General features: G+C 38.6%; 9 protein-coding genes and 2 non-coding genes across 17 annotated transcripts; 8 read left to right on the top strand and 3 right to left on the bottom strand.

Moving 5' to 3' along the window:
* Positions 1-641: 641 nt before the first annotated feature.
* On the top strand, positions 642-1,511 carry LOC18015835. The gene has a single exon (XM_006397736.2). The coding sequence runs from the start codon at positions 669-671 to the stop codon at positions 1,332-1,334; it is 666 nt and encodes a 221-aa protein (XP_006397799.1). The 5' UTR covers positions 642-668; the 3' UTR covers positions 1,335-1,511.
* An 898-nt stretch (positions 1,512-2,409) lies between these two features.
* LOC18015836 (RING-H2 finger protein ATL67) lies at positions 2,410-3,272 on the top strand. The gene has a single exon (XM_006397737.2). It carries the CDS (start codon positions 2,467-2,469, stop codon positions 3,109-3,111), a length of 645 nt encoding a protein of 214 aa, XP_006397800.1. The 5' UTR covers positions 2,410-2,466; the 3' UTR covers positions 3,112-3,272.
* Positions 3,273-4,745: 1,473 nt separating this feature from the next.
* LOC18015837 (reticulon-like protein B5) lies at positions 4,746-6,534 on the top strand. Its single transcript, XM_006397738.2, has 4 exons — positions 4,746-5,005; positions 5,553-5,733; positions 5,829-5,970; positions 6,172-6,534. Exons 1-4 carry the CDS (start codon positions 4,804-4,806, stop codon positions 6,406-6,408), a joined length of 762 nt encoding a protein of 253 aa, XP_006397801.1. The 5' UTR covers positions 4,746-4,803; the 3' UTR covers positions 6,409-6,534.
* Positions 6,535-6,966: 432 nt separating this feature from the next.
* Positions 6,967-11,448, bottom strand: LOC18015838 (golgin candidate 4). 3 transcript variants are annotated; one of them, XM_006397740.2, is made up of 15 exons: positions 11,096-11,448; positions 10,814-10,912; positions 10,600-10,722; positions 10,186-10,320; positions 9,830-9,938; positions 9,684-9,748; positions 9,408-9,575; positions 9,193-9,306; positions 8,926-9,066; positions 8,437-8,733; positions 8,285-8,350; positions 7,994-8,196; positions 7,862-7,916; positions 7,390-7,584; positions 6,967-7,301 (listed from the first exon to the last, which is right to left on the bottom strand). In XM_006397740.2, the coding sequence occupies exons 1-15, from the start codon at positions 11,312-11,314 to the stop codon at positions 7,101-7,103; spliced, it is 2,190 nt and encodes a 729-aa protein (XP_006397803.1). In that variant the 5' UTR covers positions 11,315-11,448; the 3' UTR covers positions 6,967-7,100. The 3 variants fall into 3 exon arrangements, with proteins under 3 accessions (XP_006397803.1, XP_024010879.1, XP_006397802.2); XM_024155111.1 differs by having other exon boundaries at positions 9,830-9,980; XM_006397739.2 differs by having other exon boundaries at positions 9,830-10,019.
* Positions 11,449-12,255: 807 nt separating this feature from the next.
* On the top strand, positions 12,256-12,402 carry LOC112086219. Its single transcript, XR_002899369.1, has one exon. It is a non-coding gene; the product is annotated as a small nucleolar RNA snoR145 (small nucleolar RNA).
* Positions 12,403-12,426: 24 nt separating this feature from the next.
* On the top strand, positions 12,427-12,568 carry LOC112086218. The gene has a single exon (XR_002899368.1). It is a non-coding gene; the product is annotated as a small nucleolar RNA snoR135 (small nucleolar RNA).
* Positions 12,569-12,879: 311 nt separating this feature from the next.
* LOC18015839 (U11/U12 small nuclear ribonucleoprotein 59 kDa protein) lies at positions 12,880-15,125 on the bottom strand. The gene is made up of 9 exons (XM_006397741.2): positions 15,048-15,125; positions 14,718-14,926; positions 14,175-14,505; positions 14,000-14,083; positions 13,860-13,925; positions 13,707-13,779; positions 13,308-13,621; positions 13,185-13,225; positions 12,880-13,100 (listed from the first exon to the last, which is right to left on the bottom strand). The coding sequence occupies exons 2-9, from the start codon at positions 14,870-14,872 to the stop codon at positions 13,007-13,009; spliced, it is 1,158 nt and encodes a 385-aa protein (XP_006397804.1). The 5' UTR covers positions 14,873-14,926; positions 15,048-15,125; the 3' UTR covers positions 12,880-13,006.
* A 498-nt stretch (positions 15,126-15,623) lies between these two features.
* LOC18015840 (delta(8)-fatty-acid desaturase 2) lies at positions 15,624-17,334 on the top strand. The gene has a single exon (XM_006397742.2). It carries the CDS (start codon positions 15,793-15,795, stop codon positions 17,140-17,142), a length of 1,350 nt encoding a protein of 449 aa, XP_006397805.1. The 5' UTR covers positions 15,624-15,792; the 3' UTR covers positions 17,143-17,334.
* A 277-nt stretch (positions 17,335-17,611) lies between these two features.
* Positions 17,612-19,032, top strand: LOC18015841. The gene is made up of 2 exons (XM_006397743.2): positions 17,612-18,121; positions 18,481-19,032. The coding sequence occupies exons 1-2, from the start codon at positions 17,799-17,801 to the stop codon at positions 18,890-18,892; spliced, it is 735 nt and encodes a 244-aa protein (XP_006397806.1). The 5' UTR covers positions 17,612-17,798; the 3' UTR covers positions 18,893-19,032.
* Positions 19,033-20,361: 1,329 nt separating this feature from the next.
* On the top strand, positions 20,362-22,863 carry LOC18015842 (protein ABIL1). Of its 5 annotated transcripts, none has more exons than XM_024155054.1 (9): positions 20,362-20,740; positions 21,186-21,268; positions 21,366-21,516; positions 21,607-21,706; positions 21,788-21,880; positions 21,972-22,050; positions 22,127-22,179; positions 22,288-22,394; positions 22,495-22,863. In XM_024155054.1, the coding sequence occupies exons 1-9, from the start codon at positions 20,648-20,650 to the stop codon at positions 22,660-22,662; spliced, it is 927 nt and encodes a 308-aa protein (XP_024010822.1). In that variant the 5' UTR covers positions 20,362-20,647; the 3' UTR covers positions 22,663-22,863. The 5 variants fall into 5 exon arrangements, with proteins under 5 accessions (XP_024010822.1, XP_024010823.1, XP_024010821.1 ...); XM_024155055.1 differs by having other exon boundaries at positions 20,363-20,740; positions 22,002-22,050; XM_024155053.1 differs by having other exon boundaries at positions 20,364-20,740; positions 21,966-22,050.
* A 16-nt stretch (positions 22,864-22,879) lies between these two features.
* Positions 22,880-24,626, bottom strand: LOC18015843 (rRNA-processing protein FCF1 homolog). The gene is made up of 9 exons (XM_006397746.2): positions 24,422-24,626; positions 24,282-24,341; positions 24,083-24,188; positions 23,896-23,938; positions 23,723-23,795; positions 23,551-23,638; positions 23,355-23,411; positions 23,169-23,247; positions 22,880-23,066 (listed from the first exon to the last, which is right to left on the bottom strand). Exons 1-9 carry the CDS (start codon positions 24,490-24,492, stop codon positions 23,053-23,055), a joined length of 591 nt encoding a protein of 196 aa, XP_006397809.1. The 5' UTR covers positions 24,493-24,626; the 3' UTR covers positions 22,880-23,052.
* Positions 24,627-24,639: the final 13 nt, after the last annotated feature.

Consider the following 24,639-nt stretch of genomic DNA (forward strand, 5'->3'; position numbering starts at 1 on the left):
CAAGTAGAAAAATACATAGTGATATAATCTAAAAAATCTGTAGTTCTCTTTTCTTTTTTTTACAATGTAAACCTTCATAATAATGGCGGTTGGAGAGTAGTCCAGCTCGTATTGCTTCATGTCGTGACTATCGTCAAACTTACTTTCCAACACATTGCAAACCATCATCTTCTTGACATGAAGATACTACTAAACTAAAAGTTGTGTTTACGTAAACAAAGGGGGGTATGAATGTAGGTTGTCACCAGATAATTAGAAACTGCATCCTAATGAGACTGGCCATTTCGGAAGAGTTAATTGTAATCCAAATATTCTTTGTCGAAAGTACTCTCAGACGTTTATGCAAAAGTCAAACTTGTAATGAACTGACAATTTCTTATTGGTGCTTCTACCTTTCTCCCACACAGGTATAACCGTAAAATCGGACCCAATTTAATACCATTCCCATTTTCTACTTCAATAATTGATCTCAGTTTTGTTAGTGGTTAGGCCACTTACATTAATTTTCTCTTACTTTTTTCCCCCTTGAAGATATAATAGTGACACATGAAACACACATATATAAGTCAACATTCTCCATCACTAAATTTGGTTTATATATAAATCACATAATCAGAAGTAATTAATCAAACCTACACACACACAACATAAGAAGAAAAAAAACCACCATGGCCGAACCAGAACATGTTCGTCCACTAGCTCCGGCGACGGTAATTCCGGTGAGCGATGAATCCACATCCAACAAGAACAACACTCTCCGTCGTCGCAGAAACCGAATCAAATGCTTAATCTGCGTCACAGCAACATCTCTAATATTAATCACGATCGTGTTGACTTTAACCTTCACGGTCTTCCGAGTCAAAGACCCGATCATAAAAATGAACGGTGTAACAGTCAACGGTCTAGATTCAACCACAGGGACGCAGATCCAACTGTTGGGAACAAACATCTCGATGATCGTCGACGTGTCTGTCAAGAATCCGAATTCGGCGTCGTTTAAGTATTCCAACACAACGACCGATATCTATTACAAAGGAACGGTGGTGGGTGAAGCACGTGGGCCACCGGGGAAAGCTAGACCGCATCGGACGGCGAGGATGAACATGACGGTTGATATTATGATAGATAAGATATTGTTGGATCCGGGTTTGGCTCGAGAAGTAAGTGGGTCGGGTCTTGTGAACGTGTGGAGTTACACTAGGGTTAGTGGAAAGGTGAAGATAATGGGGATTGCGAAGAAGCACGTTACGGTTATGATGAATTGCACGATGGCTGTGAACATCACGCGACAGGCTATAGAAGATGTCGAGTGCAAGAAGAAAATCCATCTTTGAATTTTCGGTTTCCAAAGGTATTCGTTAGGATATATATGTGTTAACGTTTTTAATCATTTTGTTAACAGCTTTTTTTGGGTCATTAATTTAGATCAGCACGATGATACATAACGTATATCTGAAGTATGTTTTGACTTTCTACTAGTTCCTAGCGATTTTGCTTTGATTTTGATTAGAGTACATAGCATATGAGGTTTTTTTTTACCAGTTTCCTAAAATTCCATCGACTTTTCAATTTAGGCTAGTAATAATTTCTCGACTAACACCAGTAACCGATTGGATTGTGCATTTTATTCGTTTTTAGTTAACCGGATAGTAAGTCTATCTTCAGACCAATTGGTCAATTTACTGATTAGCCGCGTGGTTTACTAACCAATATACAGTATTGTTCGATTAGTCAGTCTTTTAAGAATCACACACATATATGCGTTTGTTAGTTCATATAGATCCCACTGGTTTGCTCAAGTTCTATTTTTGTTCGGTACTGGTTAGTTTTTTTTTTTAAATTATAATTCTGATTACTTTTTTTTATTGTTATGTGATTAGTTAATATTATATGCTTATCAATCGCTTTTTAGCTAATCGACTAGCTATTAACAAATTTTCAAACCTCGGGTCTTTCTTTATTGCGAAACACAAGAGGCAAGAGCGTTTAAAGATGGGACTGAGGAAGCCTTGAATCACACATATCGAACCAAAACAAATTTCAACGAAACAAGACAGCGAATAAGTATGATAATTAAACAAGAATATTTTGTGATTGAACCCATCAAATACGTATGTGACAAATATTGTTAAGCAGTCAATGTTTCAAGGCTCGAACGTATAAAATAAAACAAAATAAATAATTCTATAGTAATAAAGTTAAATACAATATACCTTGGGGTTGGGCCACTTAATTAATAAAACCTACACAAGAACCTTATCAATAAATGCAAATTTCAGTTTCCAAACAATTGTATTGAATGCATCAGCTGCAATTCCCACCCACCTCTCGTCTCTTCCCCTAACTAATTAAAGTTTTTAAACAATATTCAGAAATTAAAGATAAAAAAAAATTAAAATCTCTATCACTCTCTCTCTCCTTCTCTCTCTCCCACATGGACCCATTTTTCTTCTTCTTAACCATCAAATGTCAACCGCCTCCTCCTCCTCCGCCGTCTTCCTCCACCATCCTCCTCTCCCGCCGTCTCCGCCACACGCCCCCAACCACACCTACCTCACAACTCTAGGCTTCGGCTACTCCATAGCCATAGCTCTCGGTTTCCTCGTACTCCTCTCCACCGTCCTTTTATCCTCCTACATCTGTTGCCGCGACTCTCGCCGCCGCACAACTGCCGTTGAGTCCACCGGAGAACGTGGCGGAAGCGTAATCCTCCCCCGCATAATCTTCGTCGCCGAAGAAGACAACGAAGATCTCGAAGCGGGTGACGTCATCGTTGGTCTCGATCAAGCCGTCATAAACTCCTACCCTAAGTTCCACTTCTCCAAAGAAACCTCCGCCGCGTCCTCCGATGGATTTGGCGGCGGAGGAGATACGACGTGTTCGATCTGTTTGTGTGAGTATAGAGAAGCGGAGATGCTGAGGATGATGCCCGAGTGTAAACACTACTTCCATTTATGTTGTCTTGACGCGTGGCTGAAACTCAACGGTTCATGTCCTGTTTGCCGGAACTCGCCGCTTCCGACGCCGACATCTACGCCTCTGTCTACACCATTGTCGGAAGTTGTGCCGCTCTCGCAGTACGCCGCCGATCGGAGGAGAGCAAGAAGATGATTTTTTTTTTTTTTAAAATAGATCCATTCGCCCTTAATATTATTAATTATTTTTGCTCCGTTTCAACTTTCATTACAACTTTACTGATTTGTAATTAAAAAAAACTCCGTCAAAATTAAGTTCAGTTTGTCATTAATATCATCGAAATGAAATCCAATTTGAATGGTTTATATACTTCACAAGTTTTTATCCTTCTTTTTTGTTGACGTTAATTATTAAATTTTGTTACCTTATCATATGAGCATTTTAAAATCAAATACGCGGTCGTGTTTTCACTGTTTTGTGACATAAATAAAGGGTTCGAGTTTGAACAGTGTATACGCATAACTTACTCTAGTTAAATAAATATTGGTAGGCTTTTGAATGTCGGAAATAGATGTTTCTAAAGTTGGGAACAAGAAATTTTAGAATAGCTTTTTTTTTTCCCAGCAAGTAGTTGACGACGAACTTACCGTCATACCTACGTTTGTAGGTCCAAATGTTAAGTGGTTTGATTAAAAATGTATACTGTATCTTAATTTTTATAACTGACATAAACATCTATAAGACAAATTTTCCTAGACTAATATTTGCATACACTTCTTTTCTTTTTGGTCTAACAAAGAACATGCAATATATTTTTTTTTGTTTGAATGAATGACGCAATATTTTGCATACACTTTTTTTTTCTATCTGAAAATCTAGTATAAACGTTCTGGTAACTGTATGAGAGGAAACATGGTTGCGGTTAGTGCGTTCCAAACACACCAATGGCAACATGCCTAATTTTTGAGAAGAGTTAAAGTGATTCTGCATTCTCTCTACGTGACTTGAATTAAGGTCCTGGTTCGATGGTGATAGCCGATAATCGAAGGTTTTTCTTTTGGAAGGCGCACGTCAGCATAAAATCGTGAGGAGTTTGAGTAGTGTGTGAACATATGTATATTTGAAATATTTGTTTTGTCATAAGTGATGTGAATGTGTTAAATGTTATTTGACTTAGAATAGTCCACCAGTTCGCCCCGCACTATCTTGTGGTGTATTTGTTGATTTTTTTTTTAAAAAAAAACAAACAGTTGTGGGACACTTTATTTTATCAAATAAATGCAAATATGTGTATCAAATATATGCTATGGTTCTGGATCCAGTAAAATAAACGGACAGTAAACACATGTAAGTGAAGAAAACAAACATCCATCCATAATGTATGAATACTATGTAGTTAGACTTTGACTTTAATCCAACCTAGACGAAAGCGCTGACTGGGAGAGAGAGATTGCCCCTCCTATTCCTCAGACGGATATCGTTTGAAACATGATTTTGTGAAAATTGACGAGCGTTAAGTTTTGAGCCGTCGATTTCGCGATCTGATTTGAGACACGTCTCCTGAATCCACTCGTGGTGTCGGGTTACCGAGTGAAAAGGTCAAACGCTTAACGCACTATCAGCGTTTCCTCCTTTTGGTTGCCTACACGTCCGAGGCTCTACTTCTCCGTCAACAAAACGTTGACTTCCGTTTTTTCCCCTATCCTATGTCAAAATACTAACGCCGTTAACGTCCCTATTTAAAAACTATCTCCGAACCACCACGGTCGGGTCCCGAACCTCAGGCTCGTGGTTATTTCCTCTTTGCATTTCCTCCTCTCGTTGGATACAAATATTTTGAGTTTTTCTCTATTGAGTTCGGGATCGGAGAAATTCAATCGATAATCAATGGCGGAAGAAATTGAGAAATCTGTGCCGGCGGAGGAATCTCTGATGGAGAAGATCGCCGAGAAGATTCACCATCACGATTCGTCGTCATCGTCTGAATCCGAGTACGAGAAACCGGATTCGCCTTCGGCTGTGAAGGCCAAGATCTATCGCCTCTTTGGCAGAGAGAAGCCTGTTCACAAGGTTCTCGGTGGTGGAAAGCGTACGGGTTTTACCTTTTTCTAATCTCTCCTTTCTTGTTCTAGTTCATTGGTTTGATCGTGTTTGTTTTATACCCCATACGTTGACGCTTGATCTGCAACACTCGTATAAGATCGCATTTCTGATATTGATATGATGCATGAAAGTAGTTTCAGAAGGAAATTACGTTTTATAATTGGATGACAAACCTGATCTAATATATACAGTACTTTGTTATACCTGCATTTTCTTAAATCAGTCCTGTAAGATTTGTTCCCGGTACGAAATGGGAGCCCAAGTGATTCAGGCATCAAAAAGAGGACCTTTTGCTTTAAGAAATAGTGGGTATATAAGCTTGGTTGATTAGATTACAGTCATTTACGTTAAGAAATTGAAGAGATCTTGCTACATCACTTTGAATTTTTGATGTGAAGGCTGTTTATTGGCTGTTATTGGTTAATATTATGTTATTAACTTGTGAGTAATGAGGAACTTTAATCTCCGTCTGTATGCTTAACCTTCACTCATGTCGTTGCCTAAGTTCTCCTTTTTCCAATGACTCTGCGCAGCTGCTGATGTGTTCTTGTGGAGGGATAAAAAACTATCAGCCGCTGTTCTCGGCGTCGCGACTGCTATCTGGGTTCTGTTTGAGCTGGTTGAGTATCATTTGTTGTCTCTTTTGTGTCACATTTCGATACTCGCTCTTGGAGGCCTGTTTTTGTGGTCCAATGCTCACACATTCATCAACAAGTAAAGATTCAGAGCCTTGACCATGTTAATATCTGGATGTTTGCTCTTTGTTTGGTTTTGAAACCCCTCTTTTCTTTTCTTCTTTTTGTTTGCAGGACTCCACCTCAAATTCCAGAGGTCCATGTTCCCGAGGAGGCTTTCCTTACGATTGCTTCTTCTCTGAGAAACGAACTAAACCAAGCTTTTGTTATCCTACGAAGCATTGCTTTAGGAAGGGACCTGAAAAAATTCCTGATGGTATGTTCAATCTTTGCTGCTGACATTTGCAGTCTAGTTAAACAATCTAAAAAATGGTTGAATTCGTATGGGGAATTAGTTTCATTTTAAAGCTTTCAGTTGAACCTTGTCTATACACCGTGTAAACAGAAATATGCTCTATGCAATAATCTGTGAAATGAAGTGATTTGGTTGGTAATCCATATTGTTTATTGTCATCAGGTTGTTGTTGGTCTATGGATCATCTCGGTAGTAGGCAATTGGTGCAATTTCCTGACGCTGGTGTACATCTGCTTCGTGGTGCTGCACACAGTGCCAATGATGTATGAGAAACATGAGGACAAGGTTGATCCATTGGCAGAGAAAGCGATGAAGGAGTTGCAGAAACAGTATCTGGTGTTTGATGAAAAAGTTATTTCTAAGATTCCCATTGCTTCTCTCAAGGCCAAGTTGGGTTAAATACAGACGTCTATGGTTTTTTTATGCTTAATTTTTGTCGATCATGTGAAATTGTTGGTCATTTCCAGAGTTTTGCCGCCGATGGCCCAAATGTCACTTTATCACATTATGACTACCCTTTTTTTCCCCCAATTCTCAAAAACTATGTATTTTTTGGTTTCCCGGCTATTGTATGAATACTTGAGTAATTCAACCTTGGGATATGTTTAGTTTTAAGTTTGTGGGTACTGACTGAATTAAAACACATAGCTTAAAAGGAAATACTGTACTAAATAGAAACCTGTTACATAATTTATACCCGAATTAAAATTTACAAATTTTAAAATACTTGCAAAGCAATTCCATATCTTCTGGTACATTTCAACAAAACTCCATAGAACCTTTGGTATTAACAAAACCATTCCTTAGATTCTAGTATTTTTTAAACTGACACAACCCTTTCTTTTCTATAAGTATAGCCCAACATTGTTTTTCGGAAAGACGGTAGCATATCGGAAAAAAACAGCTGCAGATATTTTCATTTTTAACCAAACCAATGGTATATTTTTTTTGGTCGAAAACCAATGGTATATATAATAAAGAATTAATGGAATAAAAATGTGTGAGAGAGATAATTACAACACAAAAAAAGCAAGACATTCAGGTTTAAGATTCCTATAAAACGTGTATATACCCATACTAGTCTTCAGAGGTCAAGTGAGTAATCTCGAGAGCTTGTGATTACTATCCGATGATGTAAGAGGCACCGTTGAAAACTCCGAATCAGATTGCTCATAGGTTGGTCTCTGCGTACTAGTCTTCTCTTTATCTTTGATCGCTGCATCTTCTGCTTCTCTTCTCTCTCGCTCTTCCGCGTCTTTAAGAAGAAAATCGACCCACATATCTGCAAAAGACTGAACCAAACAAAAAAGGCAAAAAAATTAATCAAATGATCTTATATTCAGAGCGTTTTTTTTTTAATTGTTTTAAGCCATTTGGTACCTGATTATCTGAAGCGATATTAGGATGTGAATCCGGTGAACCACCACCACCGCCTAAGATGCCACCGACTAAGCGGCCCGGTAAGCCCAACACGCCTCTAACAACACCTTTACCGGCGGCTCCTTGCTGTGCCAATCCTATTCGCTGTTTGTCTTCCTCTGAGAATCCCAGCATTCGAACCATTAGGTCCAAAACCTACTCAGAGACATTCATATAAGAGAAAGATAAGCTTAAGGCCATTCTGCATAAGCTTGTAATTTATAAATACAAAAGCTAAAAACAAAACAGAAGGAGAAAAACTCCGTTTGCGTTTACAATGAGCGAAAGTATTTAGTAAAACGTCAAAATTTGTGTTCGAAACAATCAAAGCCGTACTTCTACAGTTCTACTGCATCTTGAAAGTTGTGATGTAACTTGATTAACAGGCTAAGTAGAAAAAATGAGTTTTGAATTTTAGTTTCACAAATCTTACCTCTCTGCTGTGATTCCTCTGGAAGTATGTAACTAGTAACTTGATAACAATACGCCTGAAGAAATAATATGCCATAAGATAAAGAGTTTTAAGGAAATGTAACAGTATGTAAAATAAAAGACATTGGCCCACCTATCAACGAGATAATCGGAGTCCATTGACATTCTATTGAGCCTAGTCATGCTCTGCTCAAGAACACGCCTTACTTTTGCATTGTCTTCTTCAACCTTGCTTACTCTGTTTTTCCATTCTTCTGCAATTTTTTCTGCGTGTAACAGCTTCGATGTTACTTCCTCCTTTTCTTTCTTTGATGACTCTAACCGCTCATCAGCATCCTTAAGAAAAAGAAAAATCGCATTAATTGAAATCCATATGAATATAACATATCATATAGTTGACAAAGGAAAGGATTAGAGATTTTACTTTCAAACGTGCTACAAGTTTCATCGCTTCTTCTTTAGCCACTGTAAGCTCTCTTTCAAAATGCTCCTACAACATTTAAGAACAGGAATACATAAATTAATCAAGGTTACACCTAATAGGGAAAAACTTCAAATATCTTGATCAATACAAACCTTAGCTTCAATTTCAGCATAGTACTGGCCAAGAGCAGTTTGAAGATTTAGAAGTTCCACATTTTTGGAATCTATCGTTCTCAAACAATTTGCAAGCTTTTGATTTAAGTCTTCAATTATACCCTTTGACTTCCGGATTTCATGGTCGTTGCTCGATTTGATTTCCTCCTGATTAGCCATTGCCTGCTTAAGAGCTTTTTCCAAACCTAGTATCCGAGACCTTTGATATTCATTAGTCTGGCGGAGTTCTTCAATCAATCTACTATCTTCATCCATTTTCTCTGACTCCTCAGTCTCCTGTAAAAATATACAAAGAAAAAGGTGTATAGAATTGTATTCACAGATACAGAGAACATTGGCAAAAGTATTGATTTACAATCTAAAGAGTTATAATCAGAGGACAATGGATAAACTTCGCAAAACTATTTGCAGGTAAAATAAGATGAACATAGCTGTGCCTTATAGGGAATTAGCTTTAGGATAGATAACCTTTTCTAACAGGTGTTGTTTAAGCCGCTTTAGTTCTTGCCGTGCCTTATCTTTTTCTCTTCGTGCTTCCTGCAGATCCTTTTCCAACATCTGCAAAGATTTTTCCATATCTTCTTTCCCAAGGAAGCTTGCAAGCCTCTCCTAATTATACATGACGAAAAGCAGAAGGAACAATAAATGTCTGCTCCACATTTAAAAATTTCGCATAGAAACAACGTTTCTTTTGGTTAAATGACCAAATTGAATCAAAAGTTAACATTAAAGAACCTTGTCCAGACTAGTAGGATGTCTACTAAGAGCATCTGTGCCCTCTGGGGAGAATTTGCTACTTGTTGACCTCCGGCTAGCTTCTAAAGAAGCCTCTAGTTCACTTCGTTTCAACTACACAACAGAGAGAAATGTAGATCTGTTTCAGAGTCCGAAGCTCAGAGGAAATCTATAAATGAAACATACCTTGCTAAAAAGTAAAAATTGTCTTAAACCTTAAGCTCATTATTTTCCTTCTCCAGAAATTTGTTAGCCTCTTTTAGATTTTCAATGGAAATTCCAATGGCCTGCTGCTCCCAGCCATTCAACTTCATCTGCAGTTGCTTGGTTTCAGCTACTTTTGCATCCAACTCACTACGTACTTTGCTAATCTCCATGAACGTCTGCATCCAGTTGGAATAAATATCTACTCATTAATCAGATTACAAAACTGTAATGTAAAGATGGCTATGCCTAACCAAACAAAAGTTCATAGAGATTCAAATACTTACTTTTTCCTTATCTAACCTCAGAGATTGGAGTTCCTTCTTGAAAGACTCATTTTGTTTCCGCTCCTCTGATGACAGCAAGGTGAGTGAGAGAATACTCGATAAGAAAGATATAAAGAAACAGCCAATCTACCAGTGCTGCTATATACCTTGTAGCGAAATCTGCAGATTTGCTGATTTTTCTCGCTCTTTCTCAAGCTCTCTAGCCTGAGCAGATGCCATGGACCTGGTTCTCTCTTCAAGCATATCTGCAAACTCCTGAAAGGCAATCAGATTGTTGTTTAGAGTTCCGCGTGCGTGCTGCCAGAAGAACACACAAAGGTAATTTTTTGGCACTTCCTTCACAGAGAATAAAGTCATTTACGTATTATTAGATATACATATAATGTAACTATGAAGACTTCGCTCTGAAACTACGATACATCAAAAGACATGTATCTAGCAAACAAAATAACCCAAAGCTTTTTTTAATTTAAGAAAATGATTAATCAAACGGCAGAGATACCTGCTCCTTTTTATGTGAATCGGAACCGTTCTCAGTCCCGTTTTGTTTCGAGGCAATGCCATTGTACATATGGTTTCGACTTTTCCAATTTGTAGGGGATTTTTGTGACCTGCCGGGTGAATGATTACTGTTTCCCTGCAGAAGACTATATGTTAGTCGGATGTTTTAAACCTTAACATAATTAGCGGGAGAAGCATCAGTCCCATCGAATCAATATACTATGCAGTACGCAGCAACATGTTATTCTTCCTGAAAATTAAGATTTGCAGGCTAGCGGCAGTACCAGATAGCACAAAAACAGTGCGCGTATAGAAAATTTGACAAACAGTTTAGAAAAGGTGCAAAGACATTTAAGCAAACACCATACCATGGTTAATGAACACGCCACAAAGAATAGAGCCGAAAGAAGCAAACCTTGATAGCATTGTTATTTGATGCCCTGGAAAGATCCATTCTAGCCTCTTTAAGAGCGGCATTTGTTGAAGTCAAATTTTGTTTCAATGAGCCATTCTCCTGGTTCATTCTGGTTATCTGATCCTGTAACCAAGTGGCTTCTGTGTGAGGAACCAAAGCATAAGAGAAAGGGAAAGGCAAGAAGACTCTTCATAAATCGATGAACATCCTCAACCTCTTTTTCTTTTAATAGAGCCGCATAATTAACAGACAGAGCTTTGATTTCTGCTTCTGATTCCTGGAGCTTGTTGATCTCTGCTTTATATCTCTCAATCTAAAAAATTGAACATAAAAGTAAAAATAAACAATCTACTACATTCCGCAAACCATTTCTCAAAGTTTTAACACACAAAACCCAACTTAGACTTCCAGTCCCGTGATTAAGCAACATTTCAGTGACGTTCGGATTCCTAATTTATAAACTAATAAAGTAGATGACCAAGAACAAGTACAATACCTCAGTATTAACAGGCGGTTCGACGCCATTGGTCATCGGAGACCTCGATACGGACCTGGAATACCTAAAGCCATTAGAAGTCCTCCGATCAGACTCCATAAAATCACCGTCGACATTGGTGGAACCATACATGGAGAGATCTTCATCATCTTCTTCGTCGTGCACATCGAGCGCGATCTTGTTCAAATTCTCCTTCAAATTCTCAATCGAACTCCACATTGAGAATTGATCACAGATTCTCAGCTCTTGTAACAACGAAAAAAACCGACAGAGTCACAGATTCCTCCTCCGAGGATTTATCAAAAAGAGACAAGAATCTTTCTCTGTAAGATTGAATTTCAATATTAATCGCGTAAGGTAGATCGGCAAATGTTTTCATGATTTAAGTTGGCGATCATTTAATCGGACGGGTCGGGTCATCGGTCATTGAATTTTAGGTCATTCAGATTTATAATCAAGGCCCAAAAATATACATGGCCTAAAACACACCACAGCCTTTTATTTAACCATAGAATTAAAAATCCTCCGGCTGACTTTACTTTGGAGACATATCAAGACGCTGATTCATAGCAGGAAGATGGGCTTTTAGCAAAAGTCCAGATCAAAAAGATGGGCCTAATCTACTACATCCGTTGATTTATATAACTCCAACGGCTATGATACGTTCGCATTAGCCCTAATACATGCTCTATATAAACTCATCAAAAGATATATCACCTTCCACACCTCTTCTAGGGTTAATGGCTAATCATCTTTCTTCTTCCTCGCCGTTTTATTCATTGCGTTTAGCTCTTGTTTTTTTTGTTTACTTTGAATTTTTCTCTGTATCAAGAGATGCGATGACGAGTTAATATCGGAAAGTTGATAGATCGCGAGGCGAATCTCGTCTCGCGAGATGAAATCCGATTACATTATGGTTCGTATTCGCTGAGCATCGGATTCGTATTGTTTCATAGTTTTTATTGGAATTTAGCGAACGAGGGACCTATGGGTGAAACGCTGTAATCAATGCGTATTCAAGCCAAGTTTACCTTCGGAAAAGAAAATCGGAGATTGGTGGATAATTCCGAGATCTGTGGTTTATAATTTCGGATTTCGGTGTTTCATCCCTTATGGATTCAGTATTCGATTAAATTTTACTGGTGATTATGTTTATTGAAAAGCGAAGGACCCAGCAGGGAAGCGAGTATGCTCATGAAATGAGGCTTCTCTAACAATTTATTTAACCTTCGTAGATTGAGTCTCCAAGGATTCTTTGATGCTCTGCTGTTTTTTCAGCTATCGTCTTGTGTTCTTGGTGTATAGTTTGCTAATGAAGACTGTGTTTTTAGATAGCAGGGATTGTGTGTATCGGCTTAGTGCGATCAAATGCATTTTGTACGAAAGATTTCCCTGCAAAATCAATTAGGGGCAGATGGGCAGTTGTGATTCATTTGTCAATTGAATAGCTCAACAATCATCTTCCCCACAACTCCTCTTTTGATTCAGCTAATTCTTGAACTTCGGTTACAATCTGTTCCCTGTACTTTTTTAATGTTAATTGACCGAATATTTCAGGACAATCAGGCATGTGGAATTTGCAGAATTTAACATGATCGCAAATCTTAATTTAAAAAATGTTGTTAATGAAGTATGGTGATAAATCGATTATAATTCTAATGGTAACTAATCGACTGAAAATGTAACGTAAAGTTTAAAATACGAACTTGGACATGTACTCTGACTTTGGACATGGACAGTAAGCTAATAATTCGATCAACGCTCGACGTTACCCCTTCAGCGACAAGAATGGAAATAGACAGAACCGATGTTTCCTATATATCGAATATGTTTCAGATTTCTGCCAAAATACATGAAGAATATATTGCAGAATTGGATCTACATTGTCTCGTCAACAATATTATTTGGAGCTTAATTAAGGTCTTTCTTGGGAGTTTTAACAAGACATGAAGCCCAAATCTCATTAGCTGGTGGCGATGGCTGCACCCAATTTCTAGGAATCCGGCTGTATAGAGACAATCAAGACTATTTCTTAACAGACAAACATCAAAAACTTGTCTAAATTATGACAAAAAAATGCTAAGCTTACCTTCCTACGGGACTCAGATATGCATCCCATTCTCGTCTGATCTGTATTTTTTAAACCATAAATCAGGTGAATCACCTCTTTGAAATAAGAGATAAAAGAGACGGAGATTTAAATCAAACCCACCTCAATAAGTCTACTCATGTCGAAATTGCTTCCGTAGTAGTAGTGATACATCTCCACTGGTAAATTCGACACATTGTCGCCACCACTGTCAGGAGCTTCCATTGACTTTTCACAAGATGCTGCAACCATACCGCTTTCTTTATCTATGTCTTTGTCGATTTTGTTACTGGTGGCGAGAGGAGTGTCCTCCTCGGAGGCAATGACATTCTCTTTGGTCTCTGTGTTTGTTAGGGACTTAGCTTGGGTTTCCTCTTGCTCCACCGCAGCACGAACACTCTCGAAGAACTTGTCATCTTCTTCCGGAAGAAAATGCCCTGCATTGTGTATTCATATAACCCGTTTAATTTAGTCAGACTCTTGTTTCAAAAAGCATTCTACGACTTCAGATTAATGACATACCTTGCTTCTTCAGTTTTTCGATTCTTAAGGAACGTAACTCTTGCATTTCCTCAACAATTAGAGCTAGTTCAAGCTGCAACATTCCAAACCATGAGTTTGTTTGACGTAAAAGAACCGAAATGAAAAACTGAAAGATAGCTTTACAAGCGTCACCTCGGGTTCTAATCTCTTTCGCTCTCGTTTTACCTTAACCTTCTCAATTGCCTTCATCTCGTCGACCTGAAAAATAGACAGAACCAGTCAGATACTTAAAACGAGAAACACCAAATTATTGCTTTACACATTGATATTACCTTTATGTTTGCCATGTCCTTGGCCATTTCCTTTTCTCTCCATTCGTCGGCCTCTCGATCAGCTTGTTCAAATCTTTCAGGTTCCTGAAACCATATAACCAAGATGATGATAAGAGTTCATAACTCAAACACTGCGGCCATTGCAATAAAAGTTAAATAGAGCTTTCGAATCCACCTTAGCTCGCATTTCTGCAGCACATTGTCTCTTTCGTTTCCTCCACAGTTTGTTCCTTTTCGATTTCTTCATTTTGCAAGTCAATCTAACTGCTGCAGATTTCTCCTCCCATGGACAATTCTCGTCAATAACAAACCTAAAAGGCTCAAGCTGTGCTCTTAAGGTAGAGATCAAGGTGTTAGCAGCTTCCACTGAAAGTGTCTCCTGCTCTCCCAATTCCATCCTCATACCTTCTATATATCTCAAATACTCTACTCCTGTCCCTTGTTCCACAATTTCCATTGAACCTTTGCCTTCTTTGATCATCCTCAATGCATCCAGTTCCTTCTCCCTATTAGAAATTTCAACAACGGTGAAATTGGTAATATAGCTAATATGTCTTAACAGATCAAGTTGCTCTAATTGGCTGTGAAAACTACTGATATTCCATTTAATTTACTGTGATTCGATATTTGTAACTATCTAAAATCAAAATTCCGACACTCAAGTGATTCAGTATCAAGACAAAACAATAATCATATAATTTCGGGTGGCCTTTCTTACACTGATTTTGCCAGGTTAAGCGTATCTTGGAGTTGTTTAATCTGGTCGATTATGTTATTTTTATTCCAAAACACACCACAGCGAGGCGGATCCGGAGGTAGCATCGGAGCCCACTGGAACTGTGGATTTGGAGCCTGAAAATTCCCCGGATTCATCTCGGAGGCTCTATATTAGAAACCCAAAAATTCAGCGATTTCGATTGCACCAGCCTAATGTGAGAGCAACGAAAAAGAAAAACTCATTACAAAATCAAATAAATCATTGTAATTATTACTTAATACAACAAATGATTGCATGCAAGTGGATAGTGAGTGACTAATGGCGTCTTACAGATTAAAGTTTCTGCAGAGGACTTCGGCGACATCCTATGCCGGCGAAAGCAGCGCGCGAGCCGCGAGTTCTAAAACTCGAGAGAGATCATTTGGGCAATTAGGCCCATTTTAAGAAGATATAAGCCCATACAAAATTGCACAAAAATCTGCTATTAGAATCTAGAGCCATAAAACTTTTTAACTTCTTAAGATGTCTTCTTAATAGAAAAAACTAACTTACGTTACCAACTTTTGTGCTTTTGGGATATTATTCATTTGTTGTTGGCGACTTGACATTGCTTTTGAGGAAAATAAAGCTTTTTTTTTGTAAAGTCAAACTGTAAAAGAAACTAATAGACGAAATAATATGTTAGATTTATTTCTGTAAATGGAGTTCTCTCTAATCAACATTTCCCATTTGCTTATATTTGCTCACCATCAACATTTCCATTAATAGAGTTAACGTAACGGATTATTATTTTCACACGCTTAAGTAGTCTTAACCATTCAAATCAGTCCTAAAAATAAAACACAAAGAAAACAAGTGTCAAAGATTCGAATTACCAATTCTAAAACAGTAAACAAACCAAACCAGAATATAAGGTAGAAAAGGGGTCGATGAGAACAATTCGATTCAGAATCTGTGAATTGCGAATCCAGAGAAAAGGTTTTTAAAACCTTTTTTCAGATTGGGTTCTGTTAATTTCTGGATTTTGGTTAAATCCCCTCTCTCTCTCGATCTCTCTTTCTCTGGTTCAACAACAATGGCGGAGCAAACGAAGAAAAGGTACATTTCAAGCGAGGATCTAAAAACCCATAACAAATCAGGAGATTTATGGATCTCGATTCAAGGGAAAGTCTACGACGTCTCCGATTGGGTTAGATCTCATCCCGGAGGCGAAGCGGCGATCCTCAATCTCGCCGGTCAAGACGTCACCGACGCTTTCATCGCTTACCATCCCGGGACCGCATGGCACCACCTGGAAAAGCTCCACAACGGCTACCACGTGAGAGACTTCCACGTGTCCGACGTGTCACGTGACTATCGCCGTTTAGCCGCCGAGTTCTCGAAACGTGGCCTCTTCGACAAAAAAGAACACGTGACTCTCTACACCCTCACGTGCGTCGCCGTAATGTTCGCGGCGGTTGTCTACGGCGTTTTGGCGTGCACCAGCGTCTGGGCCCACCTCGTCTCCGCCGTTCTCCTCGGACTTCTCTGGATCCAGAGCGCTTACGTCGGCCACGATTCCGGCCACTACAACGTGACGTCGACGAAGCCGTGTAACAAAATCGTCCAGCTTCTATCCGGAAATTGTATCACCGGGATCTCGATCGCGTGGTGGAAATGGACGCACAACGCTCACCACATCGCTTGTAACAGCCTTGACCACGATCCAGATCTACAACACATCCCAATCTTCGCCGTCTCCACCAAGTTCTTCAAATCGATGACGTCACGTTTCTATGGCAGGAAATTGACCTTCGATCCTCTCGCTCGGTTCTTAATCAGCTATCAACACTGGACGTTTTACCCGGTGATGTGCGTCGGGAGAATCAATCTCTTCGTACAAACATTCCTCTTGCTGTTCTCGAAACGTCACGTTCCCGATCGAGCCTTAAACATCGCCGGAATCCTCGTTTTCTGGACATGGTTCCCTCTCTTAGTGTCATTCCTCCCAAATTGGCCAGAGAGGATCATCTTCGTGTTCACAAGCTTCGCCGTCACGGCGATCCAACACGTCCAATTCTGTTTGAACCATTTCGCTGCCGACGTATACACCGGTCCGCCAAACGGAAACGATTGGTTCGAGAAGCAAACTGCCGGTACGCTTGATATATCGTGTAGATCTTACATGGATTGGTTCTTCGGTGGGTTACAGTTTCAGTTAGAGCACCATCTGTTCCCTCGGCTACCGCGTTGCCATCTCCGGCGAGTATCTCCGGTGGTGCAGGAGCTTTGTAAGAAGCATAATCTTCCGTACAGGAGTCTTTCGTGGTGGGAGGCGAATGTGTGGACTATTAGGACTCTGAGGAATGCAGCGGTTCAAGCTAGAGATGCGACAAATCCTGTGTTAAAGAATTTGCTCTGGGAAGCTGTGAATACTCATGGCTAAATATTGCTCAACAAAAAATCTGATTACATTACAGATCGGTTTTGTTCGTGTTTACATTTCGTCTGTGGAGTACTTTTTTAAACAATTGAAGAGGTGTATTAGTTTGAACTTTTAGATTGGATATAAGTCATATAACTCATCACATGATCATAAACTATATGTATTTATATTTTATTTTGTGCTACTTTTGCTGGCTCCTCTTTTTATGTGTGTTAATTATCGGAAAACTTCTTTACCAAAACTTGAGCATATGCATATGTGTGTAAGAAGAAGTAAAGCATGAAAAATGAAAAACAAAAAGTACATAAAATGGGCTTTAAAGATAGGTCCTGAAGGCCTTACCATTAATGGACCGTCATATGATATTCAATTTAGTCCTAATTTGAAGAAATTTCTACGGTCTTTATCGTTGAAGATGACAAGTCCGGTAATCGTTATCCATGAGAAAAAGAAAATTTATCCGCAGGGAATTTTCCTGACCTATCCTCGCGTCGCGCCTTCTCGTCTTCTTCTCAATCCTGAAAGCAGCATATTCTTCTGCAAAATCCCTCTCTTACTCCCTTTCTTTTTCTCTTGTCTCCGAGAAATTTTGATAACTGAAACATATGTTTGCCCTAACTTAATCTTCAATCTCCTCCCCGCATAGCATTTCCCCGATGGCATTCCTCGTCCGTTCGCCGGAGATATCCACCGTCTCGGCGAGAATCTTCTCTGATTCGAATTCGAATGTAAATCATGCGTTTATGAGGAGGAAGGTTACGGTCTCCGCAGTTGACGCGAGAAATTTGTCTGGTGTGAAGAATCAGAAATCGAGATTGTACGGTAAATTCTCGGCTCCGGTGAAGGAAGACTGCGAGATTAGCCGAGAGGAAGAAGAAGATAAGCAGAACTACTACGTGAATATGGGTCACGCCGTTCGTTGTATCAGAGAGGAGTTTCCTTCCTTGTTCTACAAAGAGCCCAATTTTGACATTTACAGGTTTGCGGATTCTCAAATTTTTTTTTTTTTTGCTTTTCCAGTATTACAGTCTTTCTTCGTTTCCTAGAACAAACAAACAATCGGAAACTCTAACTGAAAACGTTCTTGATCATCTTTCTCAATGAATCTTCTGCTTCAGGGTCGTGCTTTATGCTTATATCCCAAATTTGATCTGTTCTTTGTTAGCTTTTGTGAAACAATCGTCTTCTTGCTTCATGGTCGTGCTTATATTCTAATTGATTTCCTCTTAACTAGCTTTCTCAACGAATATTCTGCTTCAGGGTACTGTTTGATATGTTCTTGGGAGAATCCTCTGCTTGATCCTGTTCTTGATTAGCTCTTCTTGTCTAATTTGACAGGGATGATATTGTGTTCAGAGACCCGATGAACACTTTCATGGGAATCGATAACTACAAATCCATATTCTGGGCGTTACGTTTCCATGGGAGGATCTTCTTCAGAGCACTCTGCGTCGACATTGTTAGTGTTTGGCAACCCACAGAGAACACACTGATGATTCGATGGACTGTTCATGGAATTCCTCGTGGTCCCTGGGAGACTCGTGGTCGATTTGATGGCACTTCAGAGTACAAGTTCGACAAGAATGGGAAGATTTATGAACACAAGGTCGATAACATTGCCATTAATTCGCCTCCAAAGTTTCAAATGCTCACTGTTCAAGAGCTTGTTGAAGCCATTAGCTGCCCTTCGACACCGAAGCCGACGTATTTTGAGTTCGGAGATTCATCATCGTCTTCGGAAACATATTAATGCTGTATATAGTCTTTTGTGTGTAATAGATAGAGTTAAGATCCGGTGGGACTAAAGTTTGGTGTGTGTAAAAATATACATCTGATGGAGAATAATGAAATAAACTCAATAAATTGATATAAACGGTATAACTTAAAACCGTTTCAATGCGTATAAGTTATAACCAAGAAAAGCCATATATACATGTTAGGGACGAAATGTCTAAGTTGGAACTTTGAAGCCAGGGACCATTTGCTATTTAGTCTATATGCATGCTGAAATCAGATTAGTTGCTTTTTGCATGTGCTATCTTATAAATTCGACTTTTTTTTTTAAGATGGCTTGATGCAATTTGAAGTTGGTTTTGAATAATCTTAGGCTAGTTTTTTTTATTCGCAACAGACCAAATAATGAGAACGTTCACTTGTTAAATCTGCTCCATCTATATAGAGTGAACAAAACTAAAAAATTTGGAGCTCGGTTGTTTTTGAATATATGCAAATAATCATTAGATTAGGTGGTTGCCTTTTAAGAATATGATTTAGAGTCTCAATTAGTTGTCTACATGTTGCATTTATCTGATTTTCGCCGGTTTTTTTTACTGTAATCTACAATTTAAAGTTGAATTATAACGGATTTCAGTGCCAATGACAACCTGCAAATCGGTATTTTCGCCTGACGTTAATCCACCTGAATCATTGAAAATTTGAAAGTAGATCGCAGAAATGATTTCAAAGAGTAAGTTGGGCCCCAACTGTTGGGCCAATGATTTTTGCCGAGTAAACGATAATGGAGCCATGGGCCTTAGCACGTGCAAATCGGCATGTCCGTTTGGACAGCTGGTCCACACGTGTGGATCTCAGGATGCGAAGCTGGCTAATGCTTACGTGTCCGCCAGCGTTTCTTTATGTACAACTTGACCGATTCATTAAAATCTTGTCCCGTTGACTGGACTTTTTTCACAAGGTCATTTCCGTCATTATCATCCCTAGATCCACCTCCGTTTTAAGTTTTGCTTAGTTTAAATGCTTGCATTGAGTCTCACCGCAAATATATAACTATTTAATGTGTTATCACCTACCGCAATAAAAGCAAGATATACAAGACATGTGAACTTTTTTGTTTTACATATCTTGTATATTTTGGAACTACAAATTAAGTTTTTTATGTATACTAGACAAAAGTATTAATTCAATGTTCTTTCAGTTTATGTTGTTTTAATTCACATACATGTTAATTTTGAGTTTGGCTTAATTGGTCAAGCTAATGTAGAGGTATTTAATTAGATCATAGTTAATCAGTTGATCAGAAACCAATACTAAAACTGAAAGCAACAAATATTCGCCGAGAAACCAAACGGAGATTAAAATTCGATTTTTGGTTTATAACAACAATTCGGGGTATTAGTATATATAGTATGAATATTGTAATGAAATAATAAAAAACATCAGTGCGTCTTTCCCGAAGTCGTTTTCTATATTCGTTTTTACTCAGAAAGGAAAATGGCATTTGAGTCCTTGGGAATCGCTTCTACTTCACTCACCTTCGTTCTCTCTCTCTCTTTCTCTCTTTCTCTCTCAAGTTAGCTTAGCAGTCTCACCAGAAAATCTAACCTTACATCACAAATCCGAACAAACATTGATACAGTAATCGGAATACGGTGCCGTAATTTATACACAATTTATTCCCTCTCATCGCTTAATTCGACGGTTTTTTAAGATCGTTTTCTACTAACATATCGTCGGAGAAGAAGAAGAAGAAGAAGAAAAGGCTAAAATGGAAACGGAGAATTCGGTAGCGGATAATCCGGCAATGACCTTCGACGAGGTTTCCATGGAACGCAGCAAGAGCTTCGTTACGGCATTGCAGGTTCCTTTTTTTTCTTCCGTTTAGTTAGATTCTACAGAAATCAACAGCTATGATCACAATAACATGGTTTGGTTGAGCCAGATCCATGATCACAACTTGTAGCCTATAGGCGTTAGTGTCCATGGTAAAAAAAAAACTAAGTGTTTTTAGCTGTAAATTTGAGGATTAAGTGTCTAGCTATATACATGGGACCGAGATGATGATTGTCGGTTAGTGTTATCACAGTTCCTCAAGATTACATTTGGGTCAATAATAGCTCTTTGGATATAAAGACAATGTTTAGTTGACTAATAGTTTTAGAATTGGTTTTGACTTTTTCTCTACCATTGGATGTTAGCTTTTGATGCATAGATACATCTGGAGACAGACTGAAGAATCCTGTGATTTGTTGAATGGTTTTGGCTTACACTGTTTTTAAATTGATCCCCTATTTTTAATGTAACAGGAGCTTAAGAACTTGAGGCCTCAACTTTACTCGGCTGCTGATTACTGTGAAAAGTCTTATCTACATAGCGAGCAAAAGCAAATGTAATCTTTCATTTCAACTATCAATAGCTTCAGATTCCATAGCTTTGAATGATGGTTGTTCATTATATTTTCCCTTTTACGTTACCGTTTTTGTTAGGGTATTGGACAATTTAAAGGACTACACTGTAAAGGCTCTGGTTAATGCTGTTGATCACCTTGGAACTGTAGCTTCCAAGCTTACTGATCTCTTTGATCAACAAAACTCGGACATATCAACTATGGAGCTGAGAGCTTCTTGTGTTAGCCAGGTTACAAACGATCACACAAACACTTATCTGTTGATTTTACCTTTTGTAGACATTCTTCCTTAAGGTTTGTGTATATCTTCTTATCGTCAGCAACTGCTTACATGCCGGACGTATATCGACAAAGAAGGTCTTAGACAGCAACAGCTATTAGCAGTTATCCCATTGCATCACAAGCATTACATTCTACCCAGTAAGAGCTTTTCTATGCCTTTGTTTAGATTCTGGTCATTACTATGGAAATCTCAATCCTTCTTTTTTTGGCTGTTGTTAGATTCCGTTAATAAGCGGGTACACTTTAGTCCTCTGAGACGAACTGACACAAGACAGAATCATTATCAAGCTATATCCCGTCTTCAACCTTCAGGTGCAATGTCCTCATCTTTGAGCTTTGTATACTAGTTATAGTGAAAAATTGAACTGTTAAGTAATGTTTGCTTTGACTCACTTAGATGCACCTGCATCGAAATCACTCTCCTGGCATTTAGGCTCAGAGACCAAGTCTACCCTAAAAGGAACAACCACTGTTGCACCAAGGTGAGCCCACAAAAAGCCTTGGTACTGTTTCACACGTTCTTGATGACTAAGTAACTAACGCATATTTATTGTGCAGCTCCAAAGATTCAAAAGCTTTCACAAAGACATCTGGAGTGTTCCATCTTTTAGGTACGAGAAACAGGGAATTGAAGAAGAATATAAAAAATAGCATTTCTTCCAATACAACCCATAAAGAAGAGACTTGAAACATTTGATAATACATTGAAATTCATGCAGGTGATGAAGAAAACTTAATAAACAAGAAGCCTTTGGCTGGTTCTCAGGTCCCAGGTGTCCCTGCAACATCCACCACCACAAGGCAGACATACGGTGTTGCCCACAAGGTAAAATCTCTGAGAATACATAAAACAAACATCGCACAATTCCGATTAGATTAGTAAGCTATTTTAAATAATATAAGCTCATGGCTTTTGATGATACAAGTTTGTTGTTCCTCAGGATGTTGAGGTTCCTAAACTTATGTCGGCACACAAGTCACTTGACAACCCACGACGAGAGATCATTCAAGCCCCTGTTCGGACCAAAAGTGTTCTATCTGCGTTCTTCGTCAAACAGAAAACTCCAAAGCTCAAAGCTGGTTACGTCTCGTGAAAACATTTCTCGGAAGGAAAATTCAGTATTATACCACGTTTATTTTTCTTTTAACAACCCGCTGTTTCCAATGTAATTATCTTAATCCCCACCTCAATGTTCGAAGTCTAAACAAGACATGATTATGGCCAGCGATTAAAACTAAACATAGATGAAGAATAATGTGTTTCAAAAGGCTTTCACCAAAAAACAAATGAGGCTTTGTGCAAAAGCATTATAAAGATTTCTATTAAGTTATTATTAACTAACTTTGTATCAAACAGACAGCAGATTAACCAACTCAGGGAACAAAAATCGCTTAAGGTATCACAACATTTGATTCATAGCTTAAACCGACACTAACTCAGGCTTCAGAACTTCTCGGAATCCATACGGGTCTCTGTTCAAATATCAGTATCTTGGAGCTGCACCAGAAAAAAACCAGCCAAAGGTTACAAAAAGGGAATTCATATAGGCTAACACCAAAGTACCTTTAGATTTAGATGTCACAGTCAAAAGATACACACCTCCACCAATTGTTGCTTCTGGCAGCCTCTCTACTGAGTACTTGCGCTGCGTCACATACATGATTGGCACACCAGGAATCTGCAAACGAACAAAAGAAAAGTTAACATTTAAAGAATTTCAGCTATTGATATATACATTTTTTCTTTTTTAAAAAAAAGAGCTGTGCCTTATCAAACTATCTTTACCTTTCGAATCCTTCGCTTCAAGTCTCTATCACATGTAGCTACTATGAAGCACTTATGCTGTATATAACAAGAAAAAGAATATCACAGAAATATACGAAAGATAGGATCTATAACCCAAGAACCATGAGAGTAGAGCATCAGTATCTCCTTACAGAGTCTGTATACAAAGTTCAACAAGGTAAGACCGAAGCATTACCTGAGTAACTCTGTCAACGAGACAGTCATCAGCATATGTCCCTTTGTGTACACAAGGTAGTCTTTCAAAGCGAGGATCTTTCGCAATCCTACCAAACTTAACAGTTAAAAATACACGAAATGGAGATGAAAACAATTATACTAAAAAACCCTTTGAAATCTTGAAGGGTTACCTTAGAGCGACACGATACTTCTGACCCAATTTCTCTAGCTCAGCCATGACGCAGTCCGTGATACAAGGAGTGCCTTCAAAACCGAAATGATCAAAGGTCAACAAGAGACTAAAAAAAAAATCTGGCATATCTATCCATAACTAAATAAACCTAGCAAAGTTTAAGTAACTCACATTTTGCGTACAAACAGTCCAACATTCCCTTCACAAGATCAATCTAAAGATACAGAGAAAGAATAAAAACAAGTTAAGAAGGATATCAACTAGAACCAAAACGAGATTCCAATCAGGTCCACGAAGACAATAACACAACAAAGATCGACTATAGCTCTGTGGTAGAGAAACGCAATTGGATATGTACCTTATTCTGGATTGAGAAGTTGATGAAGTTGGTATCCACCAAAACTTGGTAAGGAGGAACCATATTTGTGTTGTGAGAAAAGAACATCCCTGAAGGAACATTCGGGCTGATCCAAACAAAATACAAAAACACAAATCAAAATCTAAATTCTACGGAAGCACAAAAATTACAACTTGACAAAAGTGTTAGCCAAGCTTACACGTTTCTCGGAAGTTCCGTGAGGTCCTTCTTGTTTGGATTCAGAACCTCTTCCTTGTAACTGAAGAAAAACACAGAAGCATTAAGAACCTAAAAAAAAAAATTCCAAATTTGAAGGAAAAAAGAGTCGTTTTTACTTACTGCTTCAAAGCTTTGTGGCTTATCATCTTCTTCATGACAGCAAACTTTTGAGGTTTCTTTGCCCTTCCCATATTTGAAGCTAAGAGTAACAAAAAACCCTAGAAAAAGCAGAGAGAACGGAAAGCTAAATGTGCGATGCGAGTTCCAAATCGGCGGAGGCAGAGAGGTTCAGAAGGTATCAGAGACGGACGCCGATATTGAAGATGAGTTACAAATTT

This window comes from Eutrema salsugineum, unplaced genomic scaffold (genome assembly GCF_000478725.1).
Source record: "Eutrema salsugineum unplaced genomic scaffold, Eutsalg1_0 scaffold_22, whole genome shotgun sequence".
Taxonomy (NCBI): domain Eukaryota; kingdom Viridiplantae; phylum Streptophyta; class Magnoliopsida; order Brassicales; family Brassicaceae; genus Eutrema; species Eutrema salsugineum.

Excerpts from the sequence above, each read along its gene's own strand:
- LOC18015838 (XM_006397739.2), bottom strand. The coding sequence starts at position 11,314 with ATGTGGAGTTCGATTGAGAATTTGAAGGAGAATTTGAACAAGATCGCG. Across the intron at positions 10,321-10,599 it reads CAAATAACAATGCTATCAAG|GGAAACAGTAATCATTCACC; the intron begins GTTTGCTTCTTT and ends AGTCTTCTGCAG. Across the intron at positions 7,917-7,993 it reads TCCGATTATCTCGTTGATAG|GCGTATTGTTATCAAGTTAC; the intron begins GTGGGCCAATGT and ends TTATTTCTTCAG.
- LOC18015840 (XM_006397742.2), top strand. The coding sequence starts at position 15,793 with ATGGCGGAGCAAACGAAGAAAAGGTACATTTCAAGCGAGGATCTAAAA.
- LOC18015836 (XM_006397737.2), top strand. The coding sequence starts at position 2,467 with ATGTCAACCGCCTCCTCCTCCTCCGCCGTCTTCCTCCACCATCCTCCT.
- LOC18015841 (XM_006397743.2), top strand. The coding sequence starts at position 17,799 with ATGGCATTCCTCGTCCGTTCGCCGGAGATATCCACCGTCTCGGCGAGA. Across the intron at positions 18,122-18,480 it reads CCCAATTTTGACATTTACAG|GGATGATATTGTGTTCAGAG; the intron begins GTTTGCGGATTC and ends CTAATTTGACAG.
- LOC18015837 (XM_006397738.2), top strand. The coding sequence starts at position 4,804 with ATGGCGGAAGAAATTGAGAAATCTGTGCCGGCGGAGGAATCTCTGATG. Across the intron at positions 5,734-5,828 it reads GCTCACACATTCATCAACAA|GACTCCACCTCAAATTCCAG; the intron begins GTAAAGATTCAG and ends TTTTGTTTGCAG. Across the intron at positions 5,971-6,171 it reads ACCTGAAAAAATTCCTGATG|GTTGTTGTTGGTCTATGGAT; the intron begins GTATGTTCAATC and ends TATTGTCATCAG.
- LOC18015839 (XM_006397741.2), bottom strand. The coding sequence starts at position 14,872 with ATGAATCCGGGGAATTTTCAGGCTCCAAATCCACAGTTCCAGTGGGCT. Across the intron at positions 13,926-13,999 it reads AGGACATGGCAAACATAAAG|GTCGACGAGATGAAGGCAAT; the intron begins GTAATATCAATG and ends TCTATTTTTCAG. Across the intron at positions 13,622-13,706 it reads CGAAAAACTGAAGAAGCAAG|GGCATTTTCTTCCGGAAGAA; the intron begins GTATGTCATTAA and ends TACACAATGCAG.
- LOC18015842 (XM_024155053.1), top strand. The coding sequence starts at position 20,648 with ATGGAAACGGAGAATTCGGTAGCGGATAATCCGGCAATGACCTTCGAC. Across the intron at positions 20,741-21,185 it reads GCTTCGTTACGGCATTGCAG|GAGCTTAAGAACTTGAGGCC; the intron begins GTTCCTTTTTTT and ends TTAATGTAACAG. Across the intron at positions 21,517-21,606 it reads GAGCTTCTTGTGTTAGCCAG|CAACTGCTTACATGCCGGAC; the intron begins GTTACAAACGAT and ends TCTTATCGTCAG.
- LOC18015835 (XM_006397736.2), top strand. The coding sequence starts at position 669 with ATGGCCGAACCAGAACATGTTCGTCCACTAGCTCCGGCGACGGTAATT.
- LOC18015843 (XM_006397746.2), bottom strand. The coding sequence starts at position 24,492 with ATGGGAAGGGCAAAGAAACCTCAAAAGTTTGCTGTCATGAAGAAGATG. Across the intron at positions 24,189-24,281 it reads ACGGAACTTCCGAGAAACGT|CCCGAATGTTCCTTCAGGGA; the intron begins GTAAGCTTGGCT and ends TGTTTGGATCAG. Across the intron at positions 23,248-23,354 it reads TGAAGCGAAGGATTCGAAAG|ATTCCTGGTGTGCCAATCAT; the intron begins GTAAAGATAGTT and ends GTTCGTTTGCAG.